At 32.3% G+C, this 19,172-nt stretch overlaps 1 protein-coding gene across 1 annotated transcript; it reads left to right on the top strand.

Annotated features, from left to right (window-relative positions):
* The first annotated feature begins 1,304 nt into the window (after nucleotides 1-1,304).
* Nucleotides 1,305-18,342, top strand: LOC127727997 (zinc finger protein 271-like). Its single transcript, XM_052235149.1, has 4 exons — nucleotides 1,305-1,401; nucleotides 11,888-11,962; nucleotides 15,240-15,722; nucleotides 17,295-18,342. The coding sequence occupies exons 1-4, from the start codon at nucleotides 1,329-1,331 to the stop codon at nucleotides 17,462-17,464; spliced, it is 801 nt and encodes a 266-aa protein (XP_052091109.1). The 5' UTR covers nucleotides 1,305-1,328; the 3' UTR covers nucleotides 17,465-18,342.
* Nucleotides 18,343-19,172: the final 830 nt, after the last annotated feature.

The raw sequence follows: 19,172 nt of genomic DNA, 5'->3' as shown, positions 1-19,172 counted from the left end.
ATAAAACTTATTAATTTATATTATACTATTGCATTCAAAATTTTTTTTTTTTTATCTTAGTCATAAATATTTGTAAGACAGACTTTGTCATAACTTTTTTCTTCAATTTCTCTAAGGGAACGAACGTTTGATTTTCGGGGAGAGAGGGATTTGATAATTTTGAAAACGAACATCCTGGCCCGGTAAGAGCTAAACAAATAAATAACCTTCAATAAGACACGATGAAAATGAATATTCACATAATGCAAGAATGAATCGTGTTCAAAATTGCAAATATATTTTCGTCCGACAAAGCCGCCGCCCCCTTCCCCGGATTTCAAATGGTCGTCCCCTAAATTGCTCTGGTTTTGGGTTTTGATTGTACGTGTTTCTTTGCAAGAGGAAAGATTTGATTTATTGTCGTTCGGAAATGCTTACAAACATTAAACCGCAGTTTATCCTAATAGACACACTTATATTAACTATATACATTAAACGAGTCTAACAATTCTTTCCATTAGCAAAATCAAAGACAAACAATGAAATTTACGTTTGTATTATGATGTTTCTGGCAAAAGGAATATTATATTGAAATTGAATGTCAAGTGGACTTTGCAGAGCTTAATTCCATTTACGTTGAAATATATTTCTATAATTCAATTTTATATAGAAAAAATCTCTAAACGTGTTATTTGTAATTAATTTAACATTATCTCCCCTTTCTGAAGCGAAATGTATTTTTTTTCTTTAAAGTGATAAAAATTATATGTCTATATACTATTACTTGTTACAAATCGAAACGAATATCACAGATACTCTCTGATTACAAATAAACAATGATTGTAACCATGCTTAAGTGCAAGCGTCAAAAATGTTTTCGCTTTATTTAATTTTCGTCTCTGATGACCCAAGTCGGAACAATTTAGTCTGATTGGTGATGATACTGACTTTCATCCAGACTGTTCTCTTGAGAATCCAGGTCTCTGATTGGCTGATCTGTGTAATATCCCATGTAAGGAATCGTAAAATATTGTTTATACATGTAAAACTATGTGTCGCTTTATGTTGCATTGATTGCCTTTCCATGCTTGATCCGCCAGATGTTTTGTTATTAATATTTAAAGCCAATAGAGACGGCAATGAAGATATATAATGTTCATACAATCATTAAAAGACATCCGGCTGAATCTGAGTCTGATTTTTATTTAATATTAAAAAATCGAGAATAAAAGATAGATTTTGGACTATCTAAAGTTTATTGTTATCAAAATTTGATAAAAGAAATTTGTATTGTTATTTTAAAAAAAGTTTCAAAAGAAGGACTAATATATATATATATAAGTGAAACAATGCCACGTTCGTTCATGGTAAAGCACGTGAAAAGGCGTTATGTAAAGAGTAGACCAAAAGCTTCGACATCAGGTAAACTTTGCACCTTTGGCATGTATACAGATCGTTTTATTTTTTTAAAAGTTGCACGATTCTACAGCATGTACTCGGTTTCAATCTAATAGTTGTTTTACTATTTATTCATTAGCATAACATAATTTTTTTTGCTGAGAGTATTGCATACGTTAAAATCTTGTTTCTTAAAATCAGAATTGGATATCCGTGGATATATTTCGATTTGCTTTTTGTTACAATTCCTTTTGACTGTGACACAGGCAAACTGTATGTGTTAGCTTGTATTACATCTTTTAATTTTGATTTTTCTAAGCTCCCTTTTTAAAAGTGAATACGTTAAGCATTTATAAGAATCACTTTTACCTTCGCATATTTTCCGATGATCAGTTTAGGTTGATATTTTAAACTTATTATTATTATTATTATTATTATTATTATTATTATTATTATTATTATTATTATTATTATTATTATTCTGCTTACTTCATCAAACATGTACTTTGTCGAAAATCTCCTTAATTTTTCATATATGTTAATTATAAAGACTACGTGTATACTGAATATTATTTAACCATGGGTATTTTTTTACGTTTTCATATCTTTTACATTATGTAGGCCCAAAACAGAGTTTCTTTCATTTTACAGTTCAACTACTGTATCACTAGCCTGTCAACACTGAGGTTGTGAGTTTGAACCCCGCAAGTGGTAGGTGCGTTTAACTCCAATCTTAATTGACTAAGATTGTAAGTTTTCCTGCTGAAGGTCTGTGGTTCTCTCCGTCAACTCCGGCTTCTTCGACCAATAGTGCTCATTATGGCGTTAAACACCAAACATTTACCAATCAATCATATCGGGACCTTTTATAGCTGACTATACGGTATGGCTTTGGTCATTGTTGGGCCGTATATGATGACCTATAGTTGCTTAACGCTACGTCATTTGAACTCAGGTGGATAGTTGTCTCATTGTCAATCATGCCGCATCTCCTTATTATAATAACAAAGAAAGTGTTTTCTATTCACAGTTATGCCAAAGAGAAAAAAATCACACGTATATAAGAAAGCTTGTATTTCAAACACTGCACTGGGTGTTGATTTTAAGAGTTTTAAAACAAAATAAATGCATAACGACTAAAAATAAAACTGTTTAAATTTCAGACAACATTCTGAAACCATAACAGAAAACGGTTTATTTCAAAACCCAACTAATTTTATAGAAAATAGTTCGATGCATTGGAATTAATTTTTTCCACGACCTCGGTGTCTTCAGTTGTCTTCAGACAATTTTGCGACTTTAATAGTAGTCATTTTTAAAGATATAAATAAAGACATAGATTTGCTTCTAGATCTCCGAAGACACTGATAATCATTTGCTATGACTGGAATGCTTGTTAAAATAAAAAAAAATGTACCATTCGCACCAAATATAAAGGATTAATTACATTTGGAACTGATATACTCCGTCTCAAATTTAGCCAAACAATGTTAGATCTGCTAGTTTGCTAAATTTGAGACGAAGTATATATAATTTATAGTGTTACTGCGGCCCTGTATAACAACGGCTTATCCGATGGAGAAAATCGGTCGTAAAGTTGTCACATGTTCAGACGTATGTAATATATTATATATATATTTGTCCAAATGCAAGTTTTCGTACTTATAACTAAAAAAAAATAATTTAGTGGAGCTTTTATATAACTTGAAAGTACTGCATCCATTTAATGTAAGTTTTCGATAGATTTTACTGTGTTTCATGTCGATGAGGGTATGGATAGTGTAGGGATATAATAACATTTCTTGAGTTAATAATCAAAGTAATAATAGGCCAGTAGAAAAGTAATACTGACTTTCGAAAAATTAAAAGCGACTATTCCATTTTCATGATTGAAAATTAGATTTGAAATAAAACTGGATTTTATCTCTGTTTGAGTTTACAACCAATTTAGTGACCTTCAGAGACAGAATAAAACTATCAATATCCGAAGAACAGAATTCTTCGAAATTGACAAACTTTTGTAAATATGGGGGAGACAACAAATTGCGATGTGATATATACCTGCTCAAACTCCGTTTTACCAATTCTGAATGGCAAAATGGATTCAGTAAATTGCATGAAGTTATAAAAGACCTTTCCCTCAACTATAACTTCTTTCATTAATATAATTTATGACCATAACCGAAAACAACCCTGTTCTGAAGGCAATCCATACTTGGTAAAGAACTTTGGCTTTCAAGACAACAATACAGACGGATTAAATCGTCTAAATTTTGTGTGGCTGGTGCCTCTTCGGTTTTATTGCGGTATTTATTCAATCTTTATCTGCAACATAGGGACGCACTGGTCATGTCTGTAGTATAATTATAGGCAAAATTACCATCGGTACCCATCTGACATGTAATATATATGATCAGGTAGCAGTTTAAGCTATAAATCATTATTTCCTTATATAAAAAATCAGTAGGTATGCTAACAAATTATAGAAATTGCATTTCGCGACTAAAAGCCAGAGCTTCATTAACAAATAATTATTTCACGTTATTAAATGTGACTTTTTTAATAATTCTGGGATGCTGTCCCAGCACCTGCTTTGCGTCGGTAGGTGTGAGCAATGATCCAGCATTTAAGGCTATTCATGTTCATTCAGGAATCTTGAGAATCTTTACAGATAAACAAGTCTTATCTTAAATTGAAAGATTGAGTTTATCTTATTCTTACTTATATGCACCACAAGTTCAATTACGTCTTGGTTCTATTTGACCTCAAACAATTTGTTGGTGTCGTGTAATCTCATTTGTTATCAAATACCCGTACCATGAAATAAACAAAATAATATCTGTATGAATCAAAAGTCACTAAAAATCATTGGCATTTACTGTCTTTTTACTATAATTTCAACAGCATGATTTTAAATTATTTAAAACTAAAATCTATAGACTCCAATATCTATGATGCAATTCTGACATTTTCTAATATAAATTATTCTGCGTACAAAGCCCGAATCAGATTGGATCACGTACCGAATTAAAGAATTCAAAAATACTAATAACATTTTTTTTCTCTCTTTGTGAGCAAAATACATAGGAAGCGGCCATCGATTTTGAACCGCGTCAACTGAGTCGTCTGCATATTATGTTTTCTTTTAATTTCACAAACACGGATTCTCTTTTAAACTGGATAAGCAAATGTAATTGAAAATTAAATATTTAAATTCAAATGCATTGCAATAGCACTTAAATATGACATTGATCTGATTTCTTATATGATTAGATACGAATTGTCCGTCATGCACAGCTTTGATAATTTATTTTTATCACACCAATAGCAGAACTTCTCTGATGGATTGACAGACTATTATTTTAGGGATATTTTAAACGTTTTAACGACTCCTTCCTGATCGATGTTAAAAGATGCTTATTTTTAATTATAGGAATCAACAAGCGTTTTACCGAGCAGTTTTTGATATTTCATTGGGTTCTTAAACAAATGTAAAGCTGTTAAGCTTTAAAGAATTATATTGATTGTGTGAAACAAACAGGAATTGTTTTAATGATTTATAACGAAATATAAACAAAATACTCTTTCCAACTGCAAACAGGCACATGAGTCTAAAGCGCAGAGAAATAATGACAATTCTAAACCCAAGGAAGCCACACCATTTAACCTTTATTAATTTGGTCATTGGAGTTAAACAAAAACTTCTCAAAGATACCTGGCTTATAATTGTGTACGTCAGATGCGCGTTTCGTCTTTAAAAGACTCATTAGTGACGCTCGAATCAAAAAGCTACAAGGCCAATTCAAGTACGAAGTTAAAAACATTGAGAACCCAAAATTTCCCTATCCGTCGCTATCCGTACAGTAGTAAAAGAGAGGTGAAATATACTAGAGTAACACTCAAACTCATAAGTCGAAAATAGACAACGCCATGGCTAAAAAAAGAAACAGACAAACAGACAAACAATAGTACACAAAACACAACATAGAAAACTAAAGACTGAGCAACACGAACCCTACCAAAAACTGGGAGTGATCTCAGGTGCTTCGGCGGGGTTAGCAGTTCCTCCTGCTCCACACGTGACACGCGTCGTGTAAGATGACAAAGCAATCTGTTCTTTTGCTTTTGTTCGATGCTTTTAGTTATATGCCAAAAATATTCGCAGTGAACTATCATTTCAAAATTTCCAACAATTCATTTAAACTCAAACAATGTCCAAGGGGTCTACTATGAATGTTCTTATGTCGACGTTAAGGGCTTTCTTGGTATGAAGCTATTAGACCAAGAGTTCCAAGTGATGAAGTTAAAATCATCCCTTCGAAAATTTTACGTACGCCATCACGAGTTGGTTGACCGTCATGGAATATCTCTTTCACCGATGACGACGGATATGTTCCAAATGTCATATCCACAATCTCTTCGTCTATTCCCCGAATGTGACCTACCGAATTAGACTTAGTATCGGATTTTTTCTTGCATGAGCAGCACGACGGGTGACACATGTGGAGCAGAATCTGCTTACCCTTCCTTAGCACCTGAGATCAATTCCGGTTTATGGGTGTTTAGTTTTGCTCGATCAGTCTATAGTTTCAAATGTTTTGTTCTGTATACTGTTTTTTTGTCTTTTGATCCTGTTCATTTTTTACCATGGCGTTATCAGTTTATTTTCGACTAATGATTTTGAATGTCCCTTTGATATCTTTCGCCTCTCTTTTCGTAATGTTGTAAGGTGTGATGTTTTATAATCATGGTTATAAATTTCCCAACCACCTTAGACAAGAAGAACGGAAACCAAATCACTATTGATTATTGCGTAATATATCATTGGACTCTTGTGTTATATTTATTAAGCTTATATATTTTGTTTCCAAATTTCAATGAAAAACTTTAGGTTCTGTAGTTTGTGATGACTGTAGGGTATAACTTTTCTTTTGTTTTTTTTTTATGTTTTTTTAAGAGGGCATTAGCTACGAGATATAGAAAAAATAAAATATGCTTTTTTTGTTCAATCCTTAATGAAAGTGAAATAGTGAAGTACTAATTTGCTTTTAGCAGCCAATTTAATTCAAATTTGTCAAAATAAGCTAATAAACATCGGTGATGAATTATTCACTTGCAAGTAAATAATTCGACCTCATTGAATCCGTATTCATGTGAGCTTCAATCCAACCCCTTAACTGGAAAGGGGGGATGCTAGGATGAAAAATTTTGTCCTGCATTTTTTTTAGTTGTAATCTCTGTCCTGCCATCTTATTTTTCATTAAATTCGGTCCAGCCTTTTTTTTTTATTAGTTTATCCTGACTTTTTTACATAAATTGTCATCCTGACTCTTTTTTTCTGCAAAGTTGCTCATCCTGCCTTTTTTTTAAATTTCATCCTAGCCCTTATGTTATTGAGTCCATGCATTGTTAATTGTTTATTTTAGACTTTTTGTAATTCAAATATGAGAATTTGAGCCAAATCGGTGAACATGAATTTGACAGCTAATGCCCTTTAGTCGACTATTTTAATCTCTTATTTTTAAATCAACCAATAATTCGTGAAAAAGTATGTGTATTATTCATTTATTAAAGTATTTTGCTTAAATCTTTATACGAAAGAATGTCAACAGAATTCATGCAAGTTTGTTCAAAAGTAAGTAAAAAGTCATTCGTGTGTATTTCCGTTGTTTTTTTTTTTTTTTTTTTTTGCGACTTCTACATGGAGAGAGTCAAACGAATGGCAACCAGGGCATACATTTTGCACTTTTAAGACATGGATAAGATCTGAAGTGGCTCATCAAAAAATATATACCCTAATTCCTGTTGCTGCAAGCCTCAAACCGACTTCTAAAGCTATACAAGTAATTAAAATCGTAGGAATCAATGCGTTTGATGCATTGCTTGTTTATTTGATTTTAATTTGTTTTATTAAATTATTGAACAGCCAAAAAAATACAAGTAATGATTGATGGAAATTTCTGTGTACTTTTATAATCACTTTGCTTGACTATTTTACATTCAATATTATACATACTTTGATGTTGTGCGATTAAAAATAAGTAATTTAATACCTATATTGAAATTATCTGATGATCGTTCCTGGATAATCCACATGGAAACACCAAATATAGGTAGTAAAAATATACCCAGCTCGTGGTTTGTGATAAAGAATGATACGTTTGATTGATTGATTGTTGGTTGCTTAGCATCCAAATGGCAAATAGTTCATGCATGTTCACGACGAAAACAAATGAACATTAAATACAATAGGTAGATCCTGTAATAGAGGACATCCAGGATGAAGGTCGAGGAAAATTTGACTGCCACTAGAAATTGAGGGTACATTGAATAGAGACAGACATTTTGCCTTTCAACAGTCCACCTACGGTCCCCTTGAAAGAGTTGTTGCATGGGTTCTTAACTGACAGAGAGCGTGGCAGTCTCATCGGTTTTCACGTCCCCATTCTGACCGGACGTGGCTGTGTACTTGTACATCCCGCACAGCCAAACAAACGCCCCACTTTTGCGAGGGTTTTACTACCGGTTGGAAGAAGAACAAAGAGACCATACATTGTATTTCTGTTCCCCAGTCACACTTCGATAAGTTTAAAGTACTGAGATAGATAAAGCGAAAAAATGGACTAGGCAGTGATTATTCAGATTTTTGACATTCTTTATTAAGTCGAACTAGGACGGTGATAAGTAACTTGATTAAATGAGATAAATAGCATGTAAAAATTGGTATTTTGTATCAAACGATTTTCAACAGCAATATATATTATAGCGCTGAAAAACTTTTATCCATTATGTGAAGGGGGCCTCGGTAGCCGAATGGTCTAAGTAGTCGACCTACTGTATCGCTAACCTGTCAACACTGAGGTTGTAAGTTCGAATCCAGCACGTGGCAGGTGTGATCGACTCCAATCTTAATTGACTAGGATTGTCAGTTTTGCTATCGAAGGTCGGTGGTTCTCTCCGGACATTCCGGCTGTCTCCACCAATAAAAACTGCCCACCACGAAGTAGCACAATAATGCGGAAAGTGGCGTTAAACACCAATCAATCAATTTAATATGTAAAATAGCAAAATATTCTTTAAGTAACAATAAAGATCATTATTTAGATTTTGATTGGCTAATTCGAGGGAGATAAATTCTTCTATCGCATGGCTCAGAGGGAGATACTTTTTATGATGTCACCCTCTCGTGCAGTCAGACCAATCGAAATCGATAATTTAAAGGACAACGAATTGAATTTGAACCAATAATTTTAAAGACAATGCTCGTGTTCTACGTTCGCCTCGGTTGACAATGTTTTATCGGGGTAACAATCTGTTCTATATCACTGTCTCAGCTATGTGTTATTTATATAATATTCCATTGTGCTTCGTCAATTTTGGGATTTTGACCCCGTGAGTCAAACCAATTCAAGGGGTATTATTTATACCTCTTAAAGAAATGTCTAAGTATTGTCTAATTTTGTCCTGCTGGAAGACCCAATATTCTGTTTGTAATGTCCAAGAACGATGAAAATACGTTTTAGTTAGGTAGACTGGAGGGTAAAGATAGCTATTCCCTGAAAATAGAAAAGTTTAAAAATAGCTAGAGTACAATGAAAGGTAGTAGTACCTATATATAAATGAGGAGATGTTGTATGATTGCCAATGAGGCAACTATCCCCCAGAGTCAACAATTATCCATGAAATAACTATTCCACTGATATTTGAATATTGAAGACAAGTTTACAGTATCTAATGTTTTGAAAAGACTTTCAAAATTGTAACTGAAAAGAGGAGAGAGGAGCAATGCCATAGTTTTGTCCCCTCCAACCACTTGAGAGCGTAGATGTACCTCTGTGCCAAGATCCTTGACAACACAGTGTTGATTTGTTAGTTGGAGGTACTGTCATATTATTGCTATATCGGAAAAAATAATTTTTATTTTGCAGCAATTTGGCATTAGACTAGTGGTTCCTATTAATGCAAGATCTTTTTTAGTCAAAAAAAAAGTCACCAGTACTGTGGAATAAATAGGCTCTCCACTGTCCATTACTTTTAGTTTAATTATATATAGATCTTGTACTTTACCTTAAAATCTCACATTATTTCAGTAATCTAAATTTAAAATGCATTAATTTTGAAAGAGAACTGACTGATTAAATCATTTTAGTTCTGTGATTATGCTTTTGTTGTTCACTATTTCAAGTTTTATAAAATACCATTAATAGATTAAAAGGAATTTTTAAGCACGCATTATTTGATACAGTTCTCAATTTACAGTGAACTTGATAAGATAATAGCTGTTTAACGTTGCATCAGAAGCGGGATGGGAAATAAGATGATCTAACGTTGCGATTTCTTAACCGATCAGGATCACACGAGATCGCCCTCGGTTTTGGTGGGGTTCGTGTTGCTCTGGCTTTAATTTGGTATGTAGTATTCTGTCGACTTTTTGTCGTTTCATCGTTTTTTGCATTTTTGCCAGTCACTTCGACTTTTGAGTTTTGATTCGCCTTTTTGGTATATTCCGCCTTTTTTAGCTCACCTGGCCCAAGTGAGCTATTCTCATCAATTGGCGTCCGTCGTCCGTTTACTTTCTCCTCTGAAACTACTGGGACAATTGTAACCAAACTAGGCCACAATTATCCTTGGGGTATCTAGTTTAGGAGTGAAATGCAAATTTTGTCTATTATCTTGAAAACCGCTATAGATGAAAAAAACCAATATGGGCAGAAATGTTCAGAATTTGTTTAAAAAAAACTGTCAGACGACTTCTTATATTTAAATTGCCCTTATTTGACAAATTTTACCAATTTTTTCATTTTTGTCTATTATTTTTGAACTGTAATAGATAGAGTGAAACTTTAGGAAGCCAACATTATCGACTCGTTATTGGAGTTATTGCTCTTCAATGAAGATTTTTTACCAATTTTTGGGGTTTTGCCTATTATCTTGACAACTATAAAAGATAGACAAAAATAATCAGCAAGATAAGATCTATTAATAAGTAAATGTTTTTTAAAATCGTTAGTATACTCTTTATACGAGTGATTTATCTGAAATGAAAATATGATTACCCTTTTTGTGTTTTGGGCAAAAATTAAAGAAGATAGAGAAAAACTGTAAACAGAAAAATGAACAGCAATGCAAGATCAACAAAAAGGAGAATTTTGTCTTGAATTCTATTCAAGTCTACAATGTTGGAAAGCGTCCATTATCAAAGATGCAAATAGAAAGTGAACGACACAGGCTCTTTAGTCTCTAGTTATACACCCCATTACGACCCCCTACAGATGTTTCTGTAGTTGTTATTTATTTTATCGGTAATAAATGTTTGAAATCGTGATCCATTCTTTAAAATCATTGTAAAAAAGTAATACCATAAAATTATGGTCAGGTTATTATTAAAACTAAATATTTTATGGCATGATATTTGAGCATCAAATTATTCTTATAAAAAGCAGCGACTTTTTTGTAAAATATGTTTGTTCTGCAATTGGAGGAACACTAGGGATTTTCAAAACCGTTGATTCTGAAAATAATTTATTTATATAAAAATAAGGAGTTGTTGTTTGATTGCCAATTCCATAACTATCCACCAGAGAAAAAAGGAAGAGAATGTAATACTAGTCTTGTGTTCATCCATGTATGATTATTTTAATTATTCAAGAGGTAATTATAAAACACATCTTTCAAATAAACTTATATTATATGTTCAGATTATTTTTTAAATAAACCGGAAATAAAGAATATAAAACAATGACACGATGAAAGAAAATAGACAATTAGACACAAAGGTATTCACACACACAGAGATCATCGACAATAAAGGTATCCTTGTGATTTTAACATGAAAAAGTTACGAACTTATTCGGTCTTATAGAAGTGTTATCATTTATCAGCATATAGATCAGATTTGTCAACTTAACCAGAAAAGGACAAGATAGTACAGCGACTCGTAATGTCATACAAAAGCAGTGATAAGGTATCAAATTGATGACAGAAAAATAGAAGTAATTAAGATTTCATTCCAAATCCATAACTATGAAAAATATTCTGCGAGTGTTTAATACTGCATCTGGAAAAATTGAGATAATGACACTATTCCTGTTTTATCAAAACTAATTGCCCTAAAGAACAAGAGAAAAGATAAACTAATTATTTATTATTTCTATGGAAATCAAATGTAGTCGTTTCATATCTTCGGGGCTATTGCCACTCAGATATGAGAAGCTTACATCTAATACAAATAACGTAGAGCTTTTTATCTCCTCACTCAAAGATTCTTTTCCTCCTGAAAGTATCCTTATTTATGCAAATTAAAAAGAAATGAGCTGCACTGGACTGCTTGGTTTTATATACAAATAAGAAGATGTGGTGTGGCCAATGAGACAGTTCTCAACAAGAGACCAAATGACACAGAAATTAACAACTATAGGTCACCGTTTATGTATTCCAGGTGATTTGAAATAAAAGATATTATTCACTGGTGGTCAAGATAATTTAAATATCCATTTATCTTTATCTACAGAACTATCTACGACAGAAAAAAAATCAACCACAGATTACAAAGAGAAACAAGAAAATCTACAGGAAAACTATCATGGTAAGATAACTTTTTATTTGCTTTCATGAATAAAAATATTTTTAACGTACATGTAATCAACTCTCTATAGCAGTTAATTCAAATGATCCACACTATGATACATATCTTGTGTGACTTAAATCTTATAAAAGTACCTTTTGGACTTTATATAGCTTTTTGATTTTTAGAAGATGGATTTTTTTTATAGCGCAAAAATCAGAATGTGTGAGATATGCAAACCTTATTGATTAAAACCTTTCACGAATTAATATCCGAAGATAAAACTTATACGTATTCCTCTTAATTCGTCCTGAAACATAATAAACTTGCAATTGAAAAATAAATGGCAGTTCAGTTATTATTAGTTTTGTTTAAAAGCTATTTGCTCTTCCTATTGCAATAATTCATCTTTATTAAGTTAGGTCATCCTAAATTAAAGTCCGCACTGTCTATTTGTTTTCTTCACTACGGTAAGATATATGAGATTGCAAACTGTCACATAAATAGATAGTGAAAGAGACACTCTAGAAATAATGACCTTTTACGACTAATATATGAGTATATAAACGAATGTATCTACTTCCAGACGTTATTTTATTGTGCAAAATACAATTAATACATTTGTCCATGTGAAATACTGGTAAAAGATTTTTCTGCTCCTTTGGATTTTGTCTGTGTTTTAGATTTGATTTGACTGAATCTGTTGTACGTAATGGGGTTTTATTTATTTGCTTGAAGGCGTCATCTCTGAATGAGGCTAGCAAAGAGTGATTTTTAATAATAGAGGGTTGATTCAACACTTCGTATCAGCGTAAATTGTAAACGTTCATTGTTTTGACTTTAAACAAATATAATTAAATAGCTACGTTGTATTTGCTTTTATTGCATAGCAATATAATATTTCCCACAGAAAGTAACCAAAAGTTAGCGTGCAATACATTCTAATATTGCACTAGTGCAATAAATCTTAAATTTATGACGTCATCAACGACAAAATCTTAGTTTAAACCAATTTTTACTTTCAAATATTATATTGATATACAATAAAAGGGTTATTGCATGAATATTGGGGAATATTGTCCCTCGTAGAACATATATTGCACTCGCAAGCTCGTGCAATATAAATTCTACTCGGGACAATATTCCCCAATATTCATGCAATAGCCCTTTATTACAAATATAAAAAAAGCTTCTTCTTCTTTTTCATTATTACTGTTGATGTTATTATTATGATTTTTATTATTGTCATTTGAAATCGTTAAACTTCTTGTTATGAAATCTTTTGAAGAATATGCTATAGTTTCAAATCAAAAGAATAATTTCACTCGATCGACTTGTGGTTTTAAACATTATTTAAAAAATGCTTTTTGTTAGGCAAATTTTCCCCACAAGGAGTGCATTTTACCGAAGATTACATATAATAATTTATAAAAATAAAGTTCAGTTCTTTCCTTTCAAGAAATAATAGACAACCATGTTGTTAATCGAGAGAAATAAATATTACTGAGCAACTTTTTCAGGCCCAAGGAGTTGAGGACTACATGCAAACTTATATTTTCTGTAATAATTCAATAGAAACTAAATAAGTTTATTAGGGAATGTACATGTATTATTAATAAGGGGAAACTTTTAGTTTTGCATTCAGACAAATTTTGCACAACAAATTTAAAGTGTTATAAACTATAATTAAACTAAAGTATAATACTTTATAATATTATTTTTGAGAACTGACCACAAGCACATTTCAAGAAGAAATAACTGCATTGTGTCCAAAATTTGATTAGGTTAGGAAAGCAGGTTAAACATAAAAGAATATTTGTAAACGCTTTAGTTATCATTAGACCTCCCGTATAGACCCTTATAAACCTGATTGATGTGATTTGTCTTTGTTGTTACATAATTTATTTTTTGGTCTCCACAGGGACCTTTTAAAGTCTTACATTTCTTGTTAATATGTTTTCATATCGCGTTAAGCAACATCACTTTACGTGAGGCGATATCAATCGGTAGAAAAACATCACGGAATAAGTTACTGCTCAAATGTGGTTCACCAATATTTACAGTTAACATTATGGCATTTATTGTAATTACCCGAAATCACTCGAATAGATTTCCATCCAGATCACGACATGCGCGTCAGTGATTGGGTATTCTTGGTTCCGGCGGGAATTTTCATGAGATTGATTTACATTTAATGACGTAACCTAATGCTACTCCTATCTTGTAAAAATTGGGATAATAATCAAATCAAACCAATATAACAAAGACTTTGGTTTACAGATGTTGGTCTCTCGCGATCAAGATGTTGCTAATTACACTATAAGAATCTATTGTGATAAAGCAAATTTATCAAGATATAGTTGTATACACGCAATACTGTCTTTAGCAATACCTCGCCTTTCTGAGAATAAAACCTTTTATTTAAGCAGTTTGAAGAATTATAACGTACATTACTCGATTTTCAAACAATTATTCTAGCAAAACATATATGAGTTTCATTTTTACTGGCTAAATAAAAAGTTTTTATATGCGTTTATTGGTGTATATATTTTGAATTCACGAATACTAGTAAATGATTTCGCAGTCCATCTTTTGTTGTATTGATTCGGTCTTTTTTTGTAAATAAGTTTTAAATAATAAAAGAAAAACATTAATTCAGCATTAAACTAAAGACAAATCGAAATTTTATCACGCCGTTTTCCCAAACCATTCGTAAAAAATATTGTATACTTTTGCAGGGAATGGGGGACTTTTTTCATCCTTAAAATATTCACCGTTCTGTAGTCAGTACACATACTTTTACAGTTGGTAAATGCATTTCGTATTGATTGCTAACTTCCCCATAGTTATTAATACGCTATCTTGTATATACTAAACTTTCTATTCCTGGAAGCTTTTATTTAATGTTACATGATCAAACGGATGATCTCTACAGCAGTTTAAATGGATGTGTATAGGAATGTGAACGTCTTTTTGGTGCTTAGTATCGGTCCGGTTAATTTTCTGTTTCGCTAGTCTTTAATTGTCTTTTGCATATTCCGATTAAAGGATATTCACCTTCCCTAATTGATTAACATTTTAATCTGACCAAAAACCGGAGTAAAGAAATGTAAAAGATATAATTTTTTTTATTAAAAAAATAAACCTATATGTTTAAGAATAAGAATATACAGCGTAAAAAGACAGACAAAATGTGAAAACATACTTTTGACGAAGTCCCTCCCATAATGTTTTTTTTTCGGGTTTTCTTTTGTAATATTGTAATTTACTCATGTCTTTCTTTTGTTCATCTGTTTAGGACTTACTTCAACCTCAACCCCAGCTGAGGATATGAAACGCATGAAAACTTTTTATGACCGATACCAACCATTATTCGACAGATCTGCACCGATAAGAGAAGATACTCTGAATTCTGTTTATTACAATGGATACAGGTATCTGGAAAGAGATCACAAACTTCTTAGATACAACTGTGATTGTTTTGATTGCAAGCCTTGGCTGAAACCATACTTTTCACGGAATGACGATTTGTTGGATCATCAAAACATCTCACCATCAAGTAATGGGTCATTCAGCGAAAAGAAGGATCGTGAATTGAATGACAACGGTTCACCCCAAAGGGCATTTCGATGTAAAGAATGCGGAAAGGGTTTTAAAAGATCATCGACGTTAAATACACATATGCTGATCCACAGTGACACGCGACCATACCCTTGCAATTTTTGTGGAAAAAGGTTTCATCAGAAGTCTGACATGAAAAAGCACACGTACATACACACAGGTCAGTAACACAGACATGTTAGCCATTATAATTAAAAGGAGAAGTTGGATTAGGTTAATGAAAAAGCAGCCCAAGCAAAGAAAACCCTAAAAGAACAGTTAGAAGTTAAGTCTGAAAAAACTTTTCAAAGATACCAGGCTTATATTTTTTTTAAGTCAGACGCGCGTTTCGTCTACATAAGACTCACCAAAGGCGCTCGAATTCAAAAAACAAAACAATAGAAAAGTGTCCATAATATCAGAAATCATCAAATAACCTAGGTCTAATTTAAGGCGACAGTAGTTTACCGCTGTACCCCTATTTTTGACATTTTTACCAATTATGTCTGTTTGTTTTGTTTACACATTGTTGTCAATATAATGGAATTTTATGCGACTGTCATACAAGTGAGAGGTTGAGCTAGCTATAAAACCAGGTTTAATCCACCATTTTCTACATGAGGAAATTCCTGTACCAAGTCAGGAATATGACAGTTGTTTTCCATTCGTTTGATGTGTTTGAGCTTTTTATTTTTGCCAATTTTTAAGGGACTTTCCGTTTTGAATTTTCCTTGGAGTTCGGTATTATTGTTGTTTTACTTTTTACCGATGATTAAATCTCGTAAAGTGATTACGAAAAAACACATAAAGGCAACAAACAAAAACCAAGGGAATAGCATGAACTCCAAAAGTAACGAGTCGGGGTGCGTCGACAGGGCATGCGTCTCATGTTATGCATGCATCATCCGCCATGCAAAACATCTCTGAACAAGAAATCAATACATGCAGCAGATACTATCTTCGAACTGTCATAGCATCCAATTCCTTATCTAACAAAATATTAAGATATGTACATACATAAAAAGACGACATTTCCATTCTATTGTATTTTGAGTAATATTATACCAATCTGCTAATCAATTCGCATGGTCATATGGCATTGTTCTTGTGAATTTTATACAGAACAAGTCTGTTTATTTTATCTTGACGTTTCGATACGTGTTGATATTCTTGCGTTTGTTCAAAATATAACTACTTTTAATATCGAGTTCTCATTACTGTTGAAAAACCAATAAACACAAAAAATAAATGTAAAAATTAACATCCTAGCGAATCCATCACCTTTTTACGTCAGTACTTCTACATAAGCGTAGTAACAATATCCGGTGTTCGTTCTGTTCAAGATTTTAAGTAATATATAAGGAGCATACGATTTCCCGACAATTTGTACACCTTATAGTCGAAAAAATGAGGGCTTCTAGAATAGGGAAATTTTACAGATCCTCAATGATGTGTGCATTTCTTATCACCAGTCTGTGATAGTTTCTATGGATTGTAAAAGCTATTTTAGCATTGGTTAATTCGAGTTCGTATTGCCCAAAGCTCTCGTTTTAAGTTTTCACTAAACAGTATGAATACATCTTTACATATTTTCACACACCGTTCCATTGGTTTTGCTCTGATTATCGTTCGAGTCTGCCTGATATTTAAAATGGTGATAATTTGGTTGTACATATATTTTTCCTGAAAGTGTATTTTTATTTTTTTTTTTAAATCATTGAAGTTTCAACATGAACATTTTTTTTCTTTTTAGGAGAAAAACCGCACAAATGTCTGGTATGCGGTAAAGCCTTCAGCCAGTCTTCTAACTTAATCACCCACACCAGGAAACATACAGGATTTAAACCATTTACATGTGATAGATGTGGACGATCATTCCAAAGAAAAGTTGACCTGAGACGTCATCATGAAACAACTCATTAAATGTTATTATACTGGAGGGAAATATATGGGTTAATTATGGAATTTGATTGGTTGCCTTGACAGGGTATATGAGCCCATATACCATGTGAACAAAAATGAAGATCAGAATAGTATATAACTTTGAAAGCAGGACACTCCAGTATAATATTATTGTTATTCGGTCTTCACAGGGGATATAGGCTCATATTCCCTGTCAGGCCCTATATCCTCTTCGCCTATCGGCACAGGAGATATAAAACAATAACAGGGATTATGAACCTACATTCCAAATAAAGACCCCGAATAACATACAATGTAAATCATCTGATTTCAGATTTATGGTACGTTAGTTATCACGAGATTTAAAAATCGTATTTACTCAGTCGTCTAAATTCAAATGTCTTAGTATGAACATCATTATTTCATCATGCAACCTTTTTGACTTAGTGAAAAAGTCGATGTCTTTAGAATTGTGCACCTTAAATGGAAAGGAGTATCAAAATATTCCGTTACTAAATTTCTACATTTTCAACATTAGTGATTTTTAAAGAACAGCGATTAAACGTTCTCTTATATTAGTAACTCTGAAGAAAATTACGCTACTGATGTATCATAACATTAACATTGAGATATGAAAAAGTAAAATAACAAAAATACTGAACTCCAAGAAAAAATCAAAATGGAAAGTCCATTGGCAATATCTAATGTAACGAATGTCAAGTCATGCATTACCACAACATTATGCATTCGGCCAATGCATTCGTGTAAATAAAATCAAGTTAAGCCTCCGATTTGGAACTTTCTAATAAAGTGAAAATTTATTTCTTCTTCCAGGTAACCTGTATAACGACTCAGGTGTATTGTCGCAGGTTTTTTTTCTGCTTAGTCTAATATTTCTATTTATTTATTTAATAAGAGAATGTATGTTGTTGTTACTATATTATGAATAAAAAGATGTTATTGTTTTTGTTTTTTAAATTAATTGAAAAAAAAGTATTAACAAAGAAAAAAACGAAATCAGAGGTAAATTCAAACAGGGGGAGTCCATAAAACCTAACAAAATCAGACATTTTTCGAAGAAAATGATGGGTTAAACCTAGTTTTATAGGTAGCTAAACCTCCAACTTGTATGACAGTTCCGTTAAAATTGGATGAGAGTGTACAATATTGGATTCTATTTAACGAAAGCAGTTGCATTACAAGGGAAATAAATTATCCAAAACTTATGAGGATCATTCATGACAGATAGGTCTGTATCTAATTTATTTTCTTTTTGAAAACTATGACGAAAAAAGTAAAATAATAAAAATACCGAACTCCAAGGAAAATTCAAATCGGAAAGTCCCTTATAAAATGGCAAAATCAAAAGCTCAAACACATCAAACGAATGGAAAACAACTGTCATATTCCTGACTTGGTACAGGTATATCTTTATGTAGAAAATGGTGGATTAAACCTGGTTTTATAGCTAGCTAAACCTCTCACTTGTATGATAGTCGCATAAAATTCCTATACTGGCGTACTTAATTTTTAGCCTCGTATAATTATTGAGGTTTAATGAGGTCAATATTTCGACGCTTGCCAGGATTTGTTATGTACGTTTGAGAAACGACAAACTCAGCCAATGAATTTAACAAAACGTTTCCCTGTAATGGTTTTGCTTTTCTTGCTAGTTCCCTTTGATTGTGCAGTTTCCCTTAGAGTTATACATCTGTGGCAGTCATTACTT

This window comes from Mytilus californianus, unplaced genomic scaffold (assembly GCF_021869535.1).
Source record: "Mytilus californianus isolate M0D057914Y unplaced genomic scaffold, xbMytCali1.0.p SCAF_2, whole genome shotgun sequence".
Classification (NCBI taxonomy): domain Eukaryota; kingdom Metazoa; phylum Mollusca; class Bivalvia; order Mytilida; family Mytilidae; genus Mytilus; species Mytilus californianus.
This window is presented reverse-complemented; position numbering and strand designations above follow the sequence as displayed.

What these genes read in the sequence shown, in the direction of transcription:
- LOC127727997 (XM_052235149.1), top strand. Translation starts at nt 1,329, where the DNA reads ATGCCACGTTCGTTCATGGTAAAGCACGTGAAAAGGCGTTATGTAAAG. An exon ending in ACCAAAAGCTTCGACATCAG is followed by an intron (nt 1,402 to 11,887) that starts GTAAACTTTGCA and finishes CTTTATCTACAG; the next exon opens with AACTATCTACGACAGAAAAA. An exon ending in TCTACAGGAAAACTATCATG is followed by an intron (nt 11,963 to 15,239) that starts GTAAGATAACTT and finishes TCATCTGTTTAG; the next exon opens with GACTTACTTCAACCTCAACC.